This window comes from Petaurus breviceps, unplaced genomic scaffold, assembly GCF_028583685.1.
Source record: "Petaurus breviceps papuanus isolate PSGF00001 unplaced genomic scaffold, PetGlider_PUasm1.0 90897, whole genome shotgun sequence".
Classification (NCBI taxonomy): domain Eukaryota; kingdom Metazoa; phylum Chordata; class Mammalia; order Diprotodontia; family Petauridae; genus Petaurus; species Petaurus breviceps.
Window position 1 is genome coordinate 11,657,165 of NW_027187374.1, and position 19,542 is coordinate 11,676,706.

The 19,542-nt window shown below is 35.9% G+C and overlaps 1 protein-coding gene across 5 annotated transcripts in view; it reads right to left on the reverse strand.

The window, feature by feature from the left end:
• Positions 1–19,542, reverse strand: part of SCAF4 (SR-related CTD associated factor 4) — a 111,354-nt gene that overhangs the window by 18,590 nt on the left and 73,222 nt on the right. For all 5 annotated transcript variants that reach the window (XM_069075002.1, XM_069075001.1, XM_069074999.1 and 2 more), the window contains 4 exons: positions 19,065–19,165; positions 14,816–14,929; positions 12,532–12,688; positions 9,717–9,874 (listed from right to left, as the gene is read on the reverse strand). In XM_069075002.1, coding sequence (XP_068931103.1) covers positions 9,717–9,874; positions 12,532–12,688; positions 14,816–14,929; positions 19,065–19,165 — 530 coding nt within the window. The remainder of the gene's footprint in view (positions 1–9,716; positions 9,875–12,531; positions 12,689–14,815; positions 14,930–19,064; positions 19,166–19,542) is intronic.

Below are 19,542 nucleotides of genomic sequence, written 5' to 3' on the forward strand. Positions count from 1 at the left end.
AAAAAAATTTTGAATTTTTAGTAGGACATTTTCCATAATAGCAAACACTCTTTGGCAAGCATACGGTTTTATATCTTGCTTGTTATTCTTCAGAAAACAAATTTTCTTGGTGCTGCAATTCACGACAAATTTTGTATGATTTAAAGAAGTGTGGCAGATCCCTAGCTGGAGAACAACCTTTAAATCTGCATTCAGCATTTGACTCTTTGGGAAAATTTTATAATCAAACACGTTCTGAATATTTTTCACTTAATTGTGTTACTGTAAAGACATGGTCTACCAGAGGAACTAGTTCATAAAGGATGCTATTGAGTTAGGAAAAGAAAGACCCATGTTCAAATCCTAGCTCTTCCCCTTACTCTGTGACCTTGGACAAGTCACTTAACTTCTCTGGGCCTCCATTTTCTCCTCATTTGTAAAATAAAGGGATTGTACTAAGTGATAGCTAAGGTTCTTTCTAGCTGTAAAATTTATGATACTATAGTCTGCCTGCTCTGTTCTCTTTTTTTCCATATTAAATCACTTTCATGAAGACATTATAAAAATAAAATAAAAAAATACGGGTTAATAGATATGAAAATTCTTGGAAACCTGGGGACAGAGCCAAGATAGCAGAGTAGAAACAGGACTTCCCTCAGGGTCCAGCTTCCATCTCCTCCAATACATGTAAAAAATGACTCTAAACAAATTTTAGAGCTATAGAACACACAAAGTGACAGAGAGAAACAAATCTCCCGCTGAAGGCAGGTTGGTAGGCAGGGGCTATCACACCACACTGGGAGCGGAGCCCAGCCCAGCCAGTGTGAGCCATGAGATTTTGGCCCCAGGGTAGCCCCCACCAGCAGTGGCCAGGGCAGACTTCAGTAGAGTGAAGCACCAGCAGCTGTGGTGGTTTCTAGACTTCTCAACCCAAAAGCACTAAAGATAAAGTAAAAGATCAGTGTAGAATTCTGTTGGGGCAAGGGTGGACAGAAGCGCCTGGTCCAGCCCCTGCCCCTGCCCCTGGGGCTAGAAGAAGTGGAGGTGTGGCAGTACAGGTGGCTGCCTCAGGAGCTCCTGGTCTGCAGATTGTAGGGGGACCAAGCAACCATTCAGAGGTCAAGGAGAAAATACTGCAAGCAGTCAGAAAGAAACAATTTGAGTATTATGGAAACACAATCAGGATAACTTAAGACCTAGCAGCTTCTACACTAAGGGATCGAAGGGCTTGGAATGATATTCCAGAGGTCAAAGAAGCTAGGATTAAAACCAAGAATCACTTACCCAGAAAAACTGAGTATAATGCTTCAGGGAAAAATACAGTCATTCAATGAAATAGAGGATTTTCAAGCATTCTTGATGAAAAAACCAGAGCTGAACAGAAAATCTGACTTTCAAATACAAGAAGCAAGGTAAGCAGGGAAAAGAAATCATAAGGAACTTTAATAAAAGTTGAACTATTTATATTCCTACATGGAAAAACAATAATTGAAACTCATAAGACTTTTCTCAGTATGAGGGCAGTTGAAGGGAATATATGTGTGTATGTATACATGTATACGTACATGTATACATATGGGAGGGTGTAGGTGTGTATGAATATATATGTCAGGGTGTGCATATGTATGTATATATAGACAGAGGGTACAGGACAAGTTGAATATGAAGGGATGATATCTAAAAAATAAAATTAGGAGGTGAGAGAGGAATATATTAGGAGAAGGAGAAAGGGAGAGATAGATTAGGGTAAATTATCTCATATAAAAGAAGCAAGAGAACACTGTTACAATGGAGGGGAAGAGCAGGAAGGTGAAAGGGAATGGAACAACCTGATTCTCATTAAATTTGGCTTAAGGAGGGCATAATATACACACTCAATTGGGTGTCTTACCCTACAGGAAAATGGGGGGGAGGGGTTAAGAGGGGGGATGATAGAAGGGAGGGTAGTTAGAAGCAAACACTTTTGAAAAGGGACAGGGTCAAAGTAGAAAATAAAATAAGTGATGGGGCAGGATAGGATGGAGGGAAATAAAGTTAGTCTTACACAATATACCTACTATGGAAATGTTCTGTGTAACTACACATGTACAACCTATATTGAATTGCTTATCTTCCCAGTGGTGATGGATGAGGAGGGAAGAATGGAAAAAATCTGGAACTCAAAGTTTTAAAAATAAATGTATATTAAAAAATTGTTTGTTTTGGTTTTTTTTCTTATATACAACTGGGAAATAAGATATATCAGCACTGGGTTATAGAAATTCATCTTGCCTTACTTGAAAGTTAGGGGCATGATGGGAGAAGATATAAGAGAGAACAGATTGGGGAAACAGGTATTCAGTAGGCTAGCTATTTTGGTGGGGGGTAGGGGAAAGACACGGAGAAAAATTTGTAACTCAAAATCTTGTGGAAATGAATGTTGAAAGCTAAAAACAAATAAATTAATTGAAAAAAAAAAAGAGAGAGATGACATGGCCAAAAAAAAAATTAAAGATATCAAAATTCTTTCAGCTAGTCCATGATTTTTTTTTCTGATCTGTTGCTACATTTTATTTTTAAAAATTCTTTGGAAACAAAAAAATCAATCCCTCAAGATTTTCTTTTTTAAAAATATTCAAAAACTGTTGAATTTTCTTTCCCTCCCAAATTCTTTCATCAAGGGGGCAGGGAGAGAATTTTTTGTAACAAATATACATATTCAAGCAAAAAAAAAAAAGAAAAGATAAATGTCCAAAAACCTTGTCTTGTTCTGTATCTTGATATAGAAGATCAATTTGATATTCATTTCATGGGTTGCCATGGCCAACTTGCTAGTGTGCTAATAAATATATGATACTTGTTTGTCACCAATATTGATACCATTCCACATGAAAAGAATAGAGGGGAAAAAATTCCTTGACCAAGTAAGTAAAACCAGGTCAAACACAGTTTATTTTAGGCTAAGGTCTAAGAAACAAGGATGTTATAATATATCTTATAAAGGTTAAAGCAGAAAATGGGTACCAGAAAAAAAGCACAATTTATTTCTCTAACTTCTTATTGAAAGGAGTATTTGTGCTGTTAATGGATCTGCCAGTCTAGTAAATCTGATATGTTAGAATTTGGAGAGTCAAGTGGTCAGAGAAATATATCTGACATGGTGAAACAAAGGACTGTAGATTTAATTACGTCATTATTATTTTGCTTTTGGCCCAAACTCTCACAATGTTAGGGATGTGGCAGGAAAGTGTTAACTTCAAATTTAACAAATTGAATTAACTCAGCTCCAACTAGAAAAAAAATTAAAATGCCACCAGCAATTGACCCCACAAACATGTCCTCAAAGATCAGCATACAAGCAGTTTTCCTGAGCTGAAAGACACCAAACAAATAAAAAGATACATAATCTGGCATCAAACCACTGCAGAGGGCAGGAAGATTATGCAATGGCCTGCATAATAAATTTAGTATCTTCTCTTTTGCTGGCGACAGGCTGGACTCACATATGCACAGAATACAGTTCATCTCCATCTCTAAGAGACTAGTTTCTCAAAAAGGAGCCAAAAAGTAGTAGCAGAATGCACCTATAGCATCCAGATAATCAACTACTTCCTGAAAGAATGTTAATACTTCAAAAAAAATGCAAAAAAGCATTTTTTTTGAACGGCAAAGAGGAATTTTCTCAGGAGACTGGAGGAAAGAAGAATGTGACAGAAAAAAGGAACACTCAAACATTTGAAGTGATATAACAGGCATAAGATTCTTCCTAAAGAGGAAAGAGATAGATTATGTGAAAATAAATAGCCCCTTAAACACCAAGAAATAAATACAAGTGCTTTATCAACCAAGAGTACAGTCAGTAAAGGACAAAAAATAAGGAGATACAGTTGGTGAACATCTCACCCACTCCTGACAACCATATTTACGGTATGCTGATTTGGTCAACTTGTCAACCTAACATAACAGAGAAGCCTGTTATATTCCAGGAGCATATATAACAAGAATATCTTTAAAAAGAAATCATAACTATTCAACTTTCTTGGTCCTCTAGGTCATTTTATATTTTAGGAAAAACAAAGAAATCATCAGACCTCCTGATGCAACTTACAACCACCACTTATAGACAATATCCAAGAGGTAGGCAAAAATAAAACTCTTATTCTCATACATCTATATACAAATGTTCAAAATAATGGATGGAAAACAAGATCTTCACATGTGGAAGAGAATTCGGTCACAAAGATTTCTCTGTTACTCAAAGGAATGGTACTCATGATGGGAGTTTGGCTGTGAAATGATATACTTTGTTAAAAAGAAATAGAGAAGATACTTGTGAAGAAAATGAAGAACTGAAGAAAGGGAAACTTGGTGGACAAAATTGTGGTAATAATCAACAAACAGAAATAGAAGCAATGTCAAAATATACTATAGATAGTAGGTACCCTTCCACTCTTCCCCCAACCAAACCTACTAATCTGGTTTTCTTTAGATATTCTCTTCTGACTTAAAATGGATCAACCTACTCATTTCTTGACTTGATTTAATCATAAATTCATCATTTTTAAACAGGGGTCTATGAACACATTTTATTTTAATATTTTGATAACTACTTCAGTAGACCTCCTTTCTAATTCTATGCTATCTTACCCATTTAAAACCATTATTGTGAGATAGGCAATTCTGAGAAGATAGTGGAGTAGGTCAGAAATCTTTAAGCTCTCCAAATTTCCTCCACAAAAAAAGACAGAACATTGCCTCAGAGCAGCAGAAATAAACACAGGGTGAAGTAGCTGTCCTTCTAGGACAATCTGAGAAGATCCCAGGAAAGACTGGACTGAGGTTTGGCCTGAGTGAAATGCAAACATCTCCAGGCCTACTCTGCAGAATCAACAAACAACAGGCCATGGGGGCAGCTGAGTTAAGAGGCAGCCTCAGCCTCAGAAACTTTCATTTTGCAGACAGTGTGGGTATCTTCCAGTTGAATATGAGAAGACTGAAGGACCTTCCACTGTGGAGGGATGCCAAGCACAGCTATGCTGAACAGACACATCCCAAGCTGCAGCTAAGGGGAGGAGTTAGCACACACCTGGTGAGTGCAGGTGGGCTGTGGGCACTTGCAGGAGAGCAGAGTCAGGACAGCTACAGTTTGCAGCCACCAGAGGTTGGTTCATCTTCAGCTGAGTGTGGCTGGGGGTGCCTAGCCATAGGTTAGGAGTAGAGAAGACAGTCCAAGGTTAGGCCCTGAGATAGACCAGAAAATAACAGTAAGAAGGACCTGAGGGGCAGCCAGATAGCACAGCGAGTAAGAGCACCAGCTCCAGTGTCGGGATGACATGTGGATTGAATCTGGGTTAGACACTTATTAACCACCCAGAAACACCTGGCCATGTAACCTTGCGCAAGTTACTTAACCCCAATTGCTTAGGGGTGGCCAGGTGGCTCAGCGAGTAAGAGTACTGGCTCCAGTGTTGGGATGACCTGGGGATCAAATCCGGGCTCAGATACTTAGAACCACACCCAGAAATAACTGGCCATGTAACCTTGAGCAAGTTACTTAACCCTGATTGCTTAAAAACAAAAAAAAAGAAGAAGAAGAAGGACCTGAGACATCATTCCCCATACCTCAGGACAACAACTTGATTACACTAATAGTTGCTAAAAACAAAATAAAACAAAAAATAAATAAAAATGAGTAAGCAAAAGGAGAAAGAACCCAACCACAGATAGTTACTATGGGGATGGAGAAAATCTGGGCTCATATTCAGAAGAAGATAACGGAGCTAAAAAAGCCACGCCACTACTTTTTCAATGAGAAACATCAAATAGTCCCAAGCACAAAAAGACTTCTTGGAATAACCCTAATTGCCTTGTCTTCCCCCCTCCAAAAAAAAATTTTTTTTTAATTAAAAAAAAAAAATCAAGTAAGAGACATTGAGAAAAAATTAGGAAAAAAAGAATACAAAAAAACTCAAGAAAATTATGAAAAGAAAGTCAACCAACTTGAAATAGAGAATCAAAAGTTTAAGTAAGAAAATAATTCCTTGAAAACTAGAACTGGGCAAGAGGAATCTAATGATGTTCTAAGACATCAAGAAATCAAAAGAATGAAAAAATGAAGAGAAAGTGAAACATCTCATCAGAAAAACAGCTGATTTGGAGAACAGACTGGGGAGAAACAATATAAGAATCGTTGGACCACCTGAAAATTATAATAAAAAAAGAATCCTGATACAATATTACATGAAATTATCAAAGAAAATTGCCCTGAAGTTCTAGAAGAAGACAAAACACAAATAGAAAAATTCCACCATGATTACCTGAAAGAAGTGCCAGGAGGAAAACTTATAGGAACATCATAGTCAAGTTTTAAAGTTGCCAAGTTAAGGAAAAAATAGTGGAAGCAACAAGAAAAAAATAATTTAAATATCACAGAGCTACAATAAGGATTACACAAGACTTAGCAGCTACTTCACTGAAGATCTGTAAGTCTTAAAATACGGTATTCTGCAGAACAAAAGAGCTGGGGTTACAAGGGTAACTTACCCAGCAAAGTTAAGTATAATCCTGAATGAAAAAAAATGGACATTTAATGAACTCAAAGACTTTAAAGCTTTTGTGACAAAAAATCCTAGTTCTTAGGGGAAAATTCGACATATAATGTCCAAGAGAAATACAAGGTAAACACTAAAGATCAATCATAAGGTATTCAATATGTTCAAATTGCTTACTTCTTACATGTGAAAATATCAGTGGTACTCTTTAAAACTGTCTTTTATGATTTGGATAGTTTGAGAAAAAAAGGCATGGGCTGAGCTGATCATGATGGGGTGATTCTTAAAAAAATAAAACTGCAGGAGATAAAAAGGGGTAATTAACTCATGCAAATGAGGCATAAAAGGAAAAATTGATACAAAAGAAGCTAGAAGGGGGAGGGAGAGTAGTAGTGAAACCTTACTCACATTGGGAATAGGCTAAAGAGGGAATTTATATACATATATATGTATGTATATAAATCTAGAAGGGTATAAAAGCCTTCTAAATTCAGAAAGAAATAAGAGGGCAAGGGTGGTGTGGACAGTGGATAAGAGAGGAACTTTTAGAGCAGTGGGTAGGTTAAGGAATAGGAGGACAAGGTAGTGGGTAGAAGTAAAGCAGAGGAGTGAAGAGGGATAGGGTAAACAGGGTGAGAAGGATAGTGAGGAAAAAGAGGAAGGAGGAAAACACACAAATAATTGTAGTTTAGAATGTGAATGGGACGAATTTACCCATAAAATGAAATGGCCAGCAGATTAAAAATCTGAATTCAACAATATGTTGCTTTTAGGAAACATAAAAATGAGAAATACACACAAAGAAAAAATAAAGGGCAGGATTTGAATTTATTATGTAAAAAAAGCAGGGATAATAGCCATAATCTGAAACAAAGTTAAAGTTAAAATAGATTTAATCAAAATGAAAAAGAGAAACTACACTGTCAACAATATTATTCAATAGTTTTAGACCATTTAAAATAACCTAGGCAGTATAAAATACCTAAGTGTATACATACATACAAAAACATACACAGAAACTATATGAACATAAACACAAAACACTTCTTATAAAAATAAACTCAGATCTAAATAACTAAAGTAATATTTATTATTCATGGGTAGGTAAAGTCAATATAATTTTTTAAACAATTTTACCTAACCTATTCAATGTCATCCTAATTAAATTACTAAAAAAATTTTTTTTTACTGAGTTAGAAAAAATAATAAAGTTCAGTTGGAAGAGGAACGTCAAAGGAATAAGGAAAAAAGATGAAAAGGAGACTCAGCAGTATCAAGACCTTGAACTCTATTATAAGGGAGAGCATTGTTAAAGTGTAAAAAGTATAATTGTAGTTACTTTAAATTAAAATGTTCTTGCATAAATAAAACCTATTTGGCCAAGAATAAGAAGGAATACTGAAAACTGAGGAAAAAAGCTTTCAAAAAATAATCTCTCAGATAGGATGTGACTGAGCTGGAATAATGCTGTACTGAAGGAAATGATGAGCTGGTCGATTTAGAAATTTTAGAAAAACATGGAAAGACTTGAACCTATGAAAGAAAATGCTATCCACTTTCAGAAAAGACAGATGACAGGTGGAAATAAGCATAGTATGTAAGTTTATATCTATCTATCTATCTATCTATCCACATTTAATTGTAGTATGGGGGCAGGGATAAAGTTAAAAGTGCACAGCAGAGAACAAAAGAAAACCAACAAGGAAGTAAAGAAAAAAAGCTGGTCAGTTTTGAAAAAAAAAAGTGTATTTATTATATAGATTTTCTTGAAATGGAAATTTATTGTTTTATCAAATTGAATCCCCTCTTATGGTTTACTGTGGACATGGCAATGTTTTTTTTTTTCTTATCTCATTTTGTATTTAAGTTTAAAATAAAAAAAAAATTACCAAAAAAAACCCAAAACCAAACCCAACCAAACAAGAAAACATTGAGAGAATGGCAATGAGTGACACCAGACTGCTAAAGGGATTGATGATAAACCCCCACCCAGCCCCCCAAAAATGGTTAAAAATTCTAGTTTGAAAAGGTCAAGGAAACAACAAAGTGAACTGAAAACTGTTATTCTGGACCTAAATCTTGACCAACAAGGAACAACTACCTACTAAAGTAGAAATCAAAGCCAAGGGACCACTATATCAGAGTTTGTGATGGTAAAGGACCAGAAACTCAAGCAGAAGTCTTCACATGCAACCCAGATTTTGGGAAGCATGAATTTAAAACAGCTGAGTACAAAGTTGGCTAGGATTTGTGACTTACTATTCTACAAAGGATGTCAATCCACGTGGGATGGGCACCTCTCAAGAATGAAATTCTGATGAGACAAAGAGTAGCATGCCTCTGTAGGGATAATACCAGGAACACTAAAAAGTCAAGTATGGGCTGAAATTGGCAATAAATACTCAAGAAAACATTAAAGATGTGAGGATTGAAGACCACAGTATATGAGAATCAGCTGGTGGAAATGAGCAACTTTAGAATGGAGAAGAGATTACCACGTTATAAAAAATCTTTAATTATTTAAGAGCCAGAATGTGAAAGAGGAATTGTATCTGCTGCTTAGTCCCTTAGGACAGAAATAGGAGCAATGATTAGAAGTTATATAGAGGCAGACTGAATCTGATACAAGGGAATTTTTTCTAACAATAGGTTGCTTCAGGATGTAGTGAATTCCCCAACCATGGTGTTCTTCAAAGAAAGGTTGTCAGAGGTACTGTAGAAGGGATTTTTGTCAGATATGTGTTAAACTAAAAGACCTGAGGTCCTTTCCAATACTAAGATTCTGTAAATGTTCTAAATAACAATAACTAATATTTATGCAGACCTTTAGTGTTTCAGAATTTGATTCTCATAAAACCCTGAAGGGTAGGTGCTCTTATTATCCACATTTTATAGAAATATATATATATATATTTATATATATATAGAAATATTTTATAGAGAAAATGGAGGCAAAAAGAAGCCGAAGTATTAGCCCAGGTTGTAGCTAGTAGGGGTTTGAGGCAGGATTTTGAATTCTCTTCTTCCTGATTCCAGTCCAATATTTCAAAAAATCATATTTCTATATTTTTCCTTTTCACCAATCTATAAATTAGAGCATACTTATGAATTATAATTTAGAAAAAAGTTTTAAAAGAAACCAAAGAAATCTGCTTACTCAATATTTCATTATGCTTTTAAACGTGATCAAAGAAAATACTGTCTCACCTGTGGAGGAGGTACTGTTATTGGTGCTGGAACAGGAATTGGAGGAACAGGAACAGGTAAAGCCTTAGGTATTGGGGATACTGGTTCAGCATGTGTAGTTTCTGCACCTCCATTTTGAGCAACTTCATTGTCAGATTTCTTAGGAATTCCTTTCCAGTCTTTAAGAGGGAAAGCAGAAATCCAATTACATTCAAGTCAACAATGAAATTTTCCTTATCAATTCTTAAAGCTATACACAATTATTTACAATGACAAATCACAAAATTGTTAATATCAAAATTTACTAGCATAGCATTTAAAAAGTTTGTAGAATGAAAAGATTATGAAGCAAGTGATTATAGAACATAAGAGGAGATGATCAAGTGTAGTTAAGTAATCAAATACATCTTATGAAATCATTATTTTGTTTAAAAGCATCTTAAAGCCTTTACATCTCATTTACTAGAATTCTAGGTAATTAAACTGGTAAAGAATAGACTATTCAATAGAGTCTAAAATATTCTACTGTCAAGGTTTTTCCACTGTTTATTTGAAGTGAATGACTATTATATTTTCGAGGATCACTTTACTTAAGATCTTGACTTTTACCTGATTTATATTGTTGTGCTTAAGTAATTAATATACTGCATTATTTAAAGATTCTGAAGATTTTCCTTATATTCTAATTTTTGCTAAAGTCTATTACAAGATGCTAAATTCCTTAAAACACTTTCACTGATGTATTACTTCTCTAACTTGTCATATATTCTAGTTTTAACTCTATTTAATACTCAGAGTCTAAATCTATCATGATCTATGACAAACATGGCATTTTGCACCATACTAGTTACCAAGAAAAAAACATATTAGAAACAAGCAAAAACAGTAATAGAGCTTTTTTAGTGACATTTTCCTACCTAATTTGAGCATTGTAATCTTTTTTTTTGTTGCTTTTTGGAGGGGAGGGTAATTGGGGTTAAGTGATTTTTGCCCAAGGTCACATGGCTAGTAAGTGTTAAGTGTCTGAGGCCAAATTTGAACTCAGGTCCTCCTGACTCCAGGGCCAGTACTCTGTTCACTGCACCACCTAGCCGCCCCCAGCACTGTAATCTTAATGAATTGAGAGAATGTATTTTATACCTTTGTAGCCCCTCCACATAGTCCCCTCATAGAGTACTTTGGGCCACTTTGTAATTTGTATTTAACAAATGTTTACTAAGTATGACATACAACTGAAAGTTGTAATGAAATCAAATATATATTCCCCCCCAATACCACCGACATTTCAGAAAAGGTAAACAGACAAGGTTTTAAAAACAGGGACAAAGGTAAAGCTTTAAAGTAAAAACTTTTAATCTATGAATCACAGTCACTAGTAAAAGCTCAATTGTGAAAACTCATTATTTTGTCAAAGTCAACTGAAAAAGTATTGTCAGTAACCATTGTGATATTTTGAGCATAACCTACCTACCACCTTAAACAATATAATAGCTCTAATTTTAAGTATCTAAAAACTGATAAAAAAAAATGTTCCCTCAGCACTTCATGCTTTTAGGACATACCAAGTACCAGGGTAAATAGATGAGGAAATACAAACTTCATTTCACTGGGGTAAGATTCAGAATAAATAGGTACTAACTTATACCATGTATACAGTTGTAAATGTTAATGGATTTAAAGGACATTAATTACCTCATAATTTAGTGTATGCAGATAAACAAGACTATTTTCAACAGACATTTTCAACGAAAAAGATTTAAAGTTCAGGATTGGGGAACCTGTGGCCTCTAGGTCCTCAAGTGTGGCCCTTTGACTGAATCCAAACTTCACAGAATAAAACCTGGACTCAGTCAAAAAATGACACCCAAGGACCTAGAAGGTCACATACGGCCTCAAGTTTCCCACACCTGTTATAGCTCTCTAAGTGGATTTCTTTACCTTAAAAAAAAAAAAAAGACTTTACTGATATAATTAAATTCCATCTTTTCATCTGCTTTTTATTTATCAGTGGATATACACTGAACACAAGATTCTTGCCAGTAGAATTTACTTTATTTATTGTTACTTATAGCCCCAGCCTTTGCACAGTGCCGGGCAGTAGTAGGCATTTAAATACTTGTTAATCAATTAAAATTCCTTACACTCTATGCCAAGGGTTGACCAGTCTGGTTTTGTTTTGTTTTACTTCTTGTTAGCTTTTGTCGCTCTTCAGTGTGTCTGACTCTTCCTCACCCGATTTGAGTTTTTCTTGGCAAAGATATGGGAATAGTTTGCCATTTCTTTTTCCAGTTCCTTTTACAGATGAGGAAACTGAGGCAAACAGGGTTAGAGGACTTGTTCAGGGTCACACAGTTAAGTGTCTGTAGCCATATTTCTTGAACTCAGATCATGACTTCAGGTCCAGCACTCTATCCACTGTGCCCACTTAGCTGCCCCATCCATTAGCTAAGAATAGCTTTTGCATTTTAAAATAAACTTTTATTGTATTTTAAAATGTAAAAACCAATTTTAGCTCTTGGACCAAATAAAAACAGAGGGCTGAAGGACAGCAGTAGTTTGCCAATCCCTGCTCTATGTTAACATTTACTAGTCTACAACTGCTGGTGCAACGAAAAGACTTAGGAAGGAGTGTGCTAAAACATAATACAAATGAGGCTGAAGCCAAAAGATTTAAGAAGGATACTAAGAAATAATGTGACTATTTCCATTTCTACTTACAGAATAACAACTCAAAGTTTATTTCCTACTTAGGCAGACAAAGGATGGTACATTTTAACTGGCATACATATTAATTAGCTAAAAGAATAATTCAAAGTTACATTATATTTTGTCTTACCAGGATTAAGTGTTTCATTATCCAGCATTCCTCCTTCACAAAAACTTTCGAGGTCTTCAGGTTTGACTTTGTCCCATGGTATATAAGTAACACCTAGTTCCACATCCCAATATTGTTTATAATCTGCTTTTATTCCTTTATTTAAGGCCCAGGCAATCTATTTCACCAACCAAAAAAAAAAAAAAACAGGGAAAAGCAAGAGGGAACTAAAATTGATTACTGATATTTACAACTCTCTAAATACCTTTATATAAGTTTAAACTAGAAGCAGCCATTGAGTAAGACTACGATCTAGAGATATACCTAGGGAGGAGCAAACAGTGTGAGCACGTATTGGGGTATGGGTGAGTATAGGAAAGAGAAGGAGGAGGTGTAGTATGCAGACCTGCAATAGATAGCAATAAAGACTAAGTGTAGGTTTGGACAAAGGAAACCAGAGCTATCGGAAAGGCTAAGGAAAAGCATTAATTAGTCCTCCATACTATTTTTCCATCCTCAGAGAGGAGATCATTAAGGGTCTTTATTTTTCTAAGGAGGGAGTATACTTTTCTGGACTTTATTCTTATCCAGGAAGAAAAGTAACTTCAGGGGATTCTTAGCACTTTCTGCCTAAACAGAGAGGGCAAGTACAGCTACTGAGCAGCCTGGAGGAGAGTGGCAAATTGGCACACAGTCTCCTGAATGTCTTTGGCCAGGCTGCTTAAGGGTAGGGGTATGTACCACTTTCAAACAAGGGAAAGAAATTGTGCAGCTAGACCACAATATGATCACTTTTCCTGTGACACCAGATGAATGTCATAGGCATCAGAATTTTTCATTATAACACTGTTACAATCTGAAATACACTGTATCCCCTCTAGAAGAAGGCCCTTTATCCCTAAAAGCTACCTGCTATTCACATTTCAGTCCTCTCCATTTTCATAAATTAAGGGGTCTCTATCCTAGTGCAGTGGAGACCGCTCTGGTAAATCTAACATGAGATAATAGATCTGAGAGTTACTCCTGTAACTCACAGAAATTCCTTCATACTGAAGAACATCCAGCTTAATGAAATGACACTGGCTCTAGGTTCCTGAGATTTTTAAGGGCTGCAAAATATCATGGCTTTTGTGGAACCTATCAAACTAGGTTCCTATACTATTAAACAAAATTCCTATCAATGATCAAGCAATGCCATTTCTGAAGTAGTAAACCGTATTATTCACTTGTGTATGTAGTAGATAAAATTAATTTGTCTGGTTTAATATATTAATGAAAAACAAACTATAATTTGGTAGTAAAGTCCAATGCTCATGGTTATCAAAATTCCAATTCAACAAATATTAAGGATCTAGTCCTTCTAAGGAACCACACAGACCAAATAAAGATGGCAGTTTCCAGTCTCAAAAGGCTACAACTAAGGTCCTCTTAGGCCTGGTGGATATAAGAAGGACAACCTCTACTCATTACCACTAAAACAGGAGGTAGAATATGATGACTGCTGAGGATGGAATTAAACAGAAGGGCTTCAAAAGCATTTGCTGAAGGAATAACTGTCCAAAGCATGAGCTAAACACAACTACATTTCTACATTTTTCATTGTAACAAAACTTTTCAAACTACACATATCTCAGAGCTCTATTAGAAGGCAAAAATAAATAAGGTTCTTATAAAGCTTATTAAGCTCACCTATAAAAGGAATGAAAATTAAAAATTAAAAAATTAAATTGCTTTAAATTTTACCAGGTACCGTGCTTCCCCGATAATAAGACACTGTCTTATTAAATTTTTTGGAAAGAAAAACACCAGAGGGCTTATTTTCAGGGGGAGGGCTTATGTTGTCCTGCCTCAGCTCTCCTCTGCGGCACTGCTCTCAATGGCACCAGCAAGCAAATCACTGGGGAAGAACAGGATGACGCGCTCACTGCTGCAGCTCTGATTGGATGCAGCTCGGAGCTCGGCGTGCATTTCATGGGCGGGGGGGGGGGGGAAGGGTGCATACAGAGGGTACCGTAATGTAGCGTGTAGCGCAGGGGATCACCTTCGCTACAGTAGCAATCTCAATAGGGCTTATTTTCGGGGGAGGGCTTATTTTCAAGGAATCTTACACAGTAAGGGGAGGGCTTCTTTTCGGAATAGGTCATATTATCGGGGAAACACGGTACATGAAATGTCACTTTATCAAAAATGGCATAAAAAGTATGGAAAAGTTACAAATTTGAGTTTTTTTAAAAGTGATAAGGCAATAAATTTAATGTGGAAATTTAAAAACTGACTCCAATATCCATTTCCTCCAAATCTATACCTTTATAGATTTCTGGTTGACTTTGTAGTTCCCACGGCTCAGTTTCTGAAGGGCACGGTAAGCATCTTGTCTATGGACCATTACAATATAGGCACATCCCCTAGGAGGTATCATCTGTTTCAAAATTACAACAGAAAAATCATAAATATAAAAAGTAAAGATATATAAGCTAGCAGTGACTGAAATGTATCCCTAGGACACTAAATATATGGTACAGTAATTTGGAATTTGATGTGCCATGCTATATATACATCCTTATCCATGAATATTAAAGGAAACATTTTAATTCCACTTAGTAAAATTCCAAAGCTGATATAATCTGCCCATCTATCACCTATATCTAGCTAGTGGAGATGGATACTCAAATAGGCCACAGAAACGCACCAGGTAAAAAACGATAGGATCTTTTAAAAATAACACTAGTCCCCCAATCAGTCCCGTATCAACTAGAATGAAGTAATAAGCCTATTAGAATTAGACTTTCTTCAGATGCATAAATGGCTTCTTAACTAGTTTTCAACAAAGTACTTTCACTTTTCTGGGTAGAGCTTAGATACTGTCTGAGATTCTTAGAGCAGGAAGATAAGTGCTTGGAAGCATGTCAGCCCCTGCCAGAAGCAGTAAGTGTAAAGTTTGATGCCTGATCTTCCTTCTACCAACTAGAGTCCTACCCTCCATCCATTACTACCTAGGTGACCTTGAAAAAAATCTGGATTTGAGAATTATACTAGGTAAGATTTATAATCGTGTTTTAACATTTGCAATGCGTTTAACATATTATCTCCTTTGAATCTCACAACAATCCTAGGAATTATGTGTTATTATTATCCCAATTTTGGGCTGCTTCTGGTTTAAGCTTATATAATGTGATTTAGAGAGTTTCAAATATCATTAATCAATTTTTTAAGAAACTGAGGAACTATGCCTGGGGAAATTGAGAGGAGTGTGTGTCTCTGTGCCTGTGTATGTGTAACCACATTGTATCCAGATCTGTATGTATGAATCTTTGAGCCTGATGCTTCTCCTACTTTTCCATTTCCTTTTAGTTAATTGAGATTTACTGCTTAAGCCTTTTCTCTATAGCTAAGTCAATAAGCAAAGGTTCTCATGCTTAGTTACCTTGTCCCTTTTGTTGAGAGCTAGGAGGGTTAGCGTCCCAGAACTGTTTCTATACTTGTCTTCCCTTTCACAAGGAAACAATCACTTGGATTATATCCCAACCCCTCTATTCCCCTAAACTCAAGATCTAGACTAGGCCAACTTCTTTTATGTTCTTCCCATTCTTTCTCATTTTTCCCCCTCCTGGGAGCAAGCTCTTTTCCTCTTTCTACTAGAAAATGCCAGGTCCACATGGCCTCATGCGCAGGCAAATCCAAATGGGTTTAGGAAAGGCATTGCTCTACTAACAGTAGGACATTTTACATACTACAGATTACTATTAAGGATTTGGTTTTCATTATATAATACGCAACTACTCCCACTTCCCCCAAACACCCTTTCCCTTCTGTTCCAGGGATGGGGAACTTGGGGCCTAGAGGTCACATGTGGCCCTCTAGGTCCTCAGGTAGTCCTCTGACTGAATCCAAACTCCACAGGCTGCAGGTTCCCCCCATTCCTATATTCTGCACATTTAAAAAAATGTTTCAATGGCCCTCTTTTTTGGGGGCTAATCCTGCTAATCCCCTCAGCACTCCTCTAGACTGAAAAAACAAAACAAAACCCAAATCCTTTCAATACATAAGTGTAGCAAAATGAATTCACAGTGACTTATTTCCAAAAATTATGGTTTGGTTTTTTTTAATGCACCTTGTATCCAAGACCACCTGTCAGGAAGGTAGGCAACATGCTTCATCACAGGTCTGCTGGAGACATGGTTACTCATGCAATGATTAAAGTTAAGGCTTTCAAAGTTTTTTTTTTTTTTTTGCTTTATAATGTTGCTATCCTTGTATAAACTGTTCGCCTGGTTCTATTCACTTCACTGTGAGTCAGCTCACATGACTCATGATTCTCTGAAACTATTTTGCATATTCATATACCACAATTTATTCAGTTATTCCATTTGTCTAAGAGACAATCTAAGATACCCCTCCCCATCTTAGATTCTCATATTACTTTCAAATTCATCCTCCCCCTTTTTCAGGATCTAATTTAGTTTTGTTTGTAGCTCTTTCCTCTCTAATACTAACCCTTCTTCTTAATGCCCTCTCATCTTGTTTGATCTATTTCTACACCAAACTCTGTGAGTGATACGTTCTCTTGTTTCAGAAGATCAGGGCTGACCAGGCACCCACTCTCCCTAATAGTTCATCCACATTCTTATATTCTTCTCATACAACTCAATGATAAGAAATAGCAATTTCTACCCTTTTTCACTAATTTCTTTCTTTTAACCTTTCTACTTTTTAATCTTCAAACCCTAAAAAATAGCCAAACCAACCCCAGGTTCTGTTTTCACTTCTTCAATATCTTTTTTGGGTTTTTGTTTTATTTTTTTGCTTTTTGGAGGGCAACTGGGGGTTAAGTGACTTGCCCAATGTCACACAGATAGTTTTTGTGTTGTGTCTGAAGCTGAATTTGAATTCAGGTCCTCCTGACTCCAGGGTGCTCTATTCACTGTGCCACCTAGCCAACCCTTCAATATCTTTTTAAGACAGCAAAGTTCTGAGAGACACTTTTTTCTTCTCTCCCTTATAAGTGTTGTAACCGCTATTAGCATTCAACAGCTCCTTCCAATTGATCAAAAAAAATTTACTTTTCTAGTTTTCTCTGGACTCTTATGTATATATTTCAAAATTTCCAACTTAGCTCTGGCTTATTTATCAGAAATGCTTCAAAGTCCTCTATTCTACTTATGGTTCATTTTTCCCCTATTAGATTTACTTAGCTTTGTAGACTAAGTTATTTTGGTTGTAATCCTTTATCTTTTGCCTTTTAGAATATTGTATTGTAAGCTCTCTTCTTGTTTTTTAAAAAAAGATGCCTGGTCTTATGTGATCCTAGCTGTAGTTCCGTGGCATTTAACTGCTTCTCTCTGGCTGTTTGCAGTATTTTTACTTTGACCTGAAAGCTCTGGATTTTGACTTAGATGTTCCTGCAAGTTTTCATTTTTTTAGGTGCTAAGCAGACTCTTTCTTCACTTTGCCTCCTGGTTCTACTACACCTGGGCAGTTTTTACCAGGTCAGTTGTTTCTTATATTACAGATCTTACATTTTCTTATGTTTTTTTCCTTCTGGCTCATGAAATCACTGGTTTCTATTGGTCTATTCTAGTTTTCAGAAAGTCCATTTCTTGGGTAGGATTTACCACCTTTTAAGCTATTTATTTTCCTTCCAAGTCTTTATTCCAGCATTTTTGTTTCAATTATTTTTATCTCCTGCTTCACTTCTTCTACATAATTATGTATTTTCTTTGAGTCACTGCTTGCTCTAGGACCCCAAGATTCTTACAATGACCCTTTCACTCCAAATCCCATTGATCTTTTGAGGTTTAGAGTGTTGGATTTTTATGGTCCTCTCCACTGTCTCAGGACAATAGTTCTGGGGATCGCAAGAGGCCTTAGGCAGTCCAGGTTCCAGTGTTCCTGTGCTAGGCTGCTCCTCTCTGGGACATCTATGATCCTCATCCTGGAACTTTCTGACCAGCCTAGAGCTTTCTCAGGGGAGCTCCTGATGCTTCAGGATACAGATTCTTGCAGGGTACATGTGTTCCTGGCAGTCTGTGACCAGAATGGTGCTGGCTTTGCTGAAGGGACTCATTTTCCTAAACTCAGGCTTCGAACTGATCTCTTATGCAGTTCTGAGTTGGAATAAGTCACTTACTATAGTTTCTCAGTGGATTTCAGATCATTATTAGGTCTGATGCAAACTTCAGGGTTTAGCAGGTATACGGGAATTAGACAGTCTGACTCCATTCAGGTAACCATTTTGGCAAGAAGTCCCTTTCCCCTTTTTAATACTACAATCTCTAGAAACCATATTGGATAAATTTATACATTTATTACTGTTATAAAAATATTTTCTAAGCTAATATGAAGTAGTTATTTTCAAGGCTTCCTCCTTAAGAACTGGGCTTTAAATTAAAACAAGCAATACCATACAATACCATTCGAGAAACATGTTTATACCAGAAAAATGCTAAACATAAAATCAGGAGATCTTAGTTTTATTCTCTTTGATGTCAATCACAAAATTCTTATATCTTATCTGTCAAAATCATCAATTATTAAGTGGTGGGAGAAATACTTACATTAATTGATTCAATTGGGCCAAACTCTTCTAACAGACTGGCAACATCTTGCTGAGTAGTTCTTTTGTCTAGCTGTCCCACCCAGAGTGTAGTACTACAAACTTAAAGGAAAATAATAATTTTTAAAATTGGAGGGAAAAAAGGATTTAAAAACAAAATATATTTGCAAAGAACACAGCTATATCTCATTTGAAATATTAACATTTATCTCAATGAAATTTGAAAATAATTATTTGCTTTACGTAAGTCACAGTAAGATTCCTAAATAACTTTCAAATAATTCATTTTATAAAGTAGATTTAAAAATTTTGAAAATGGATTTAACAGAAATAATAACTATTGTCTTATACCTATATCAAAGTTTATATTCTTTCATTAAAGATTTAACTAACATCAAAATGCTGCAGAAATTCTAAATGACACCAATAAGCTACTGCATAAGTATGTTCAAAGCATATTTCACAATGTTCAGATAAAA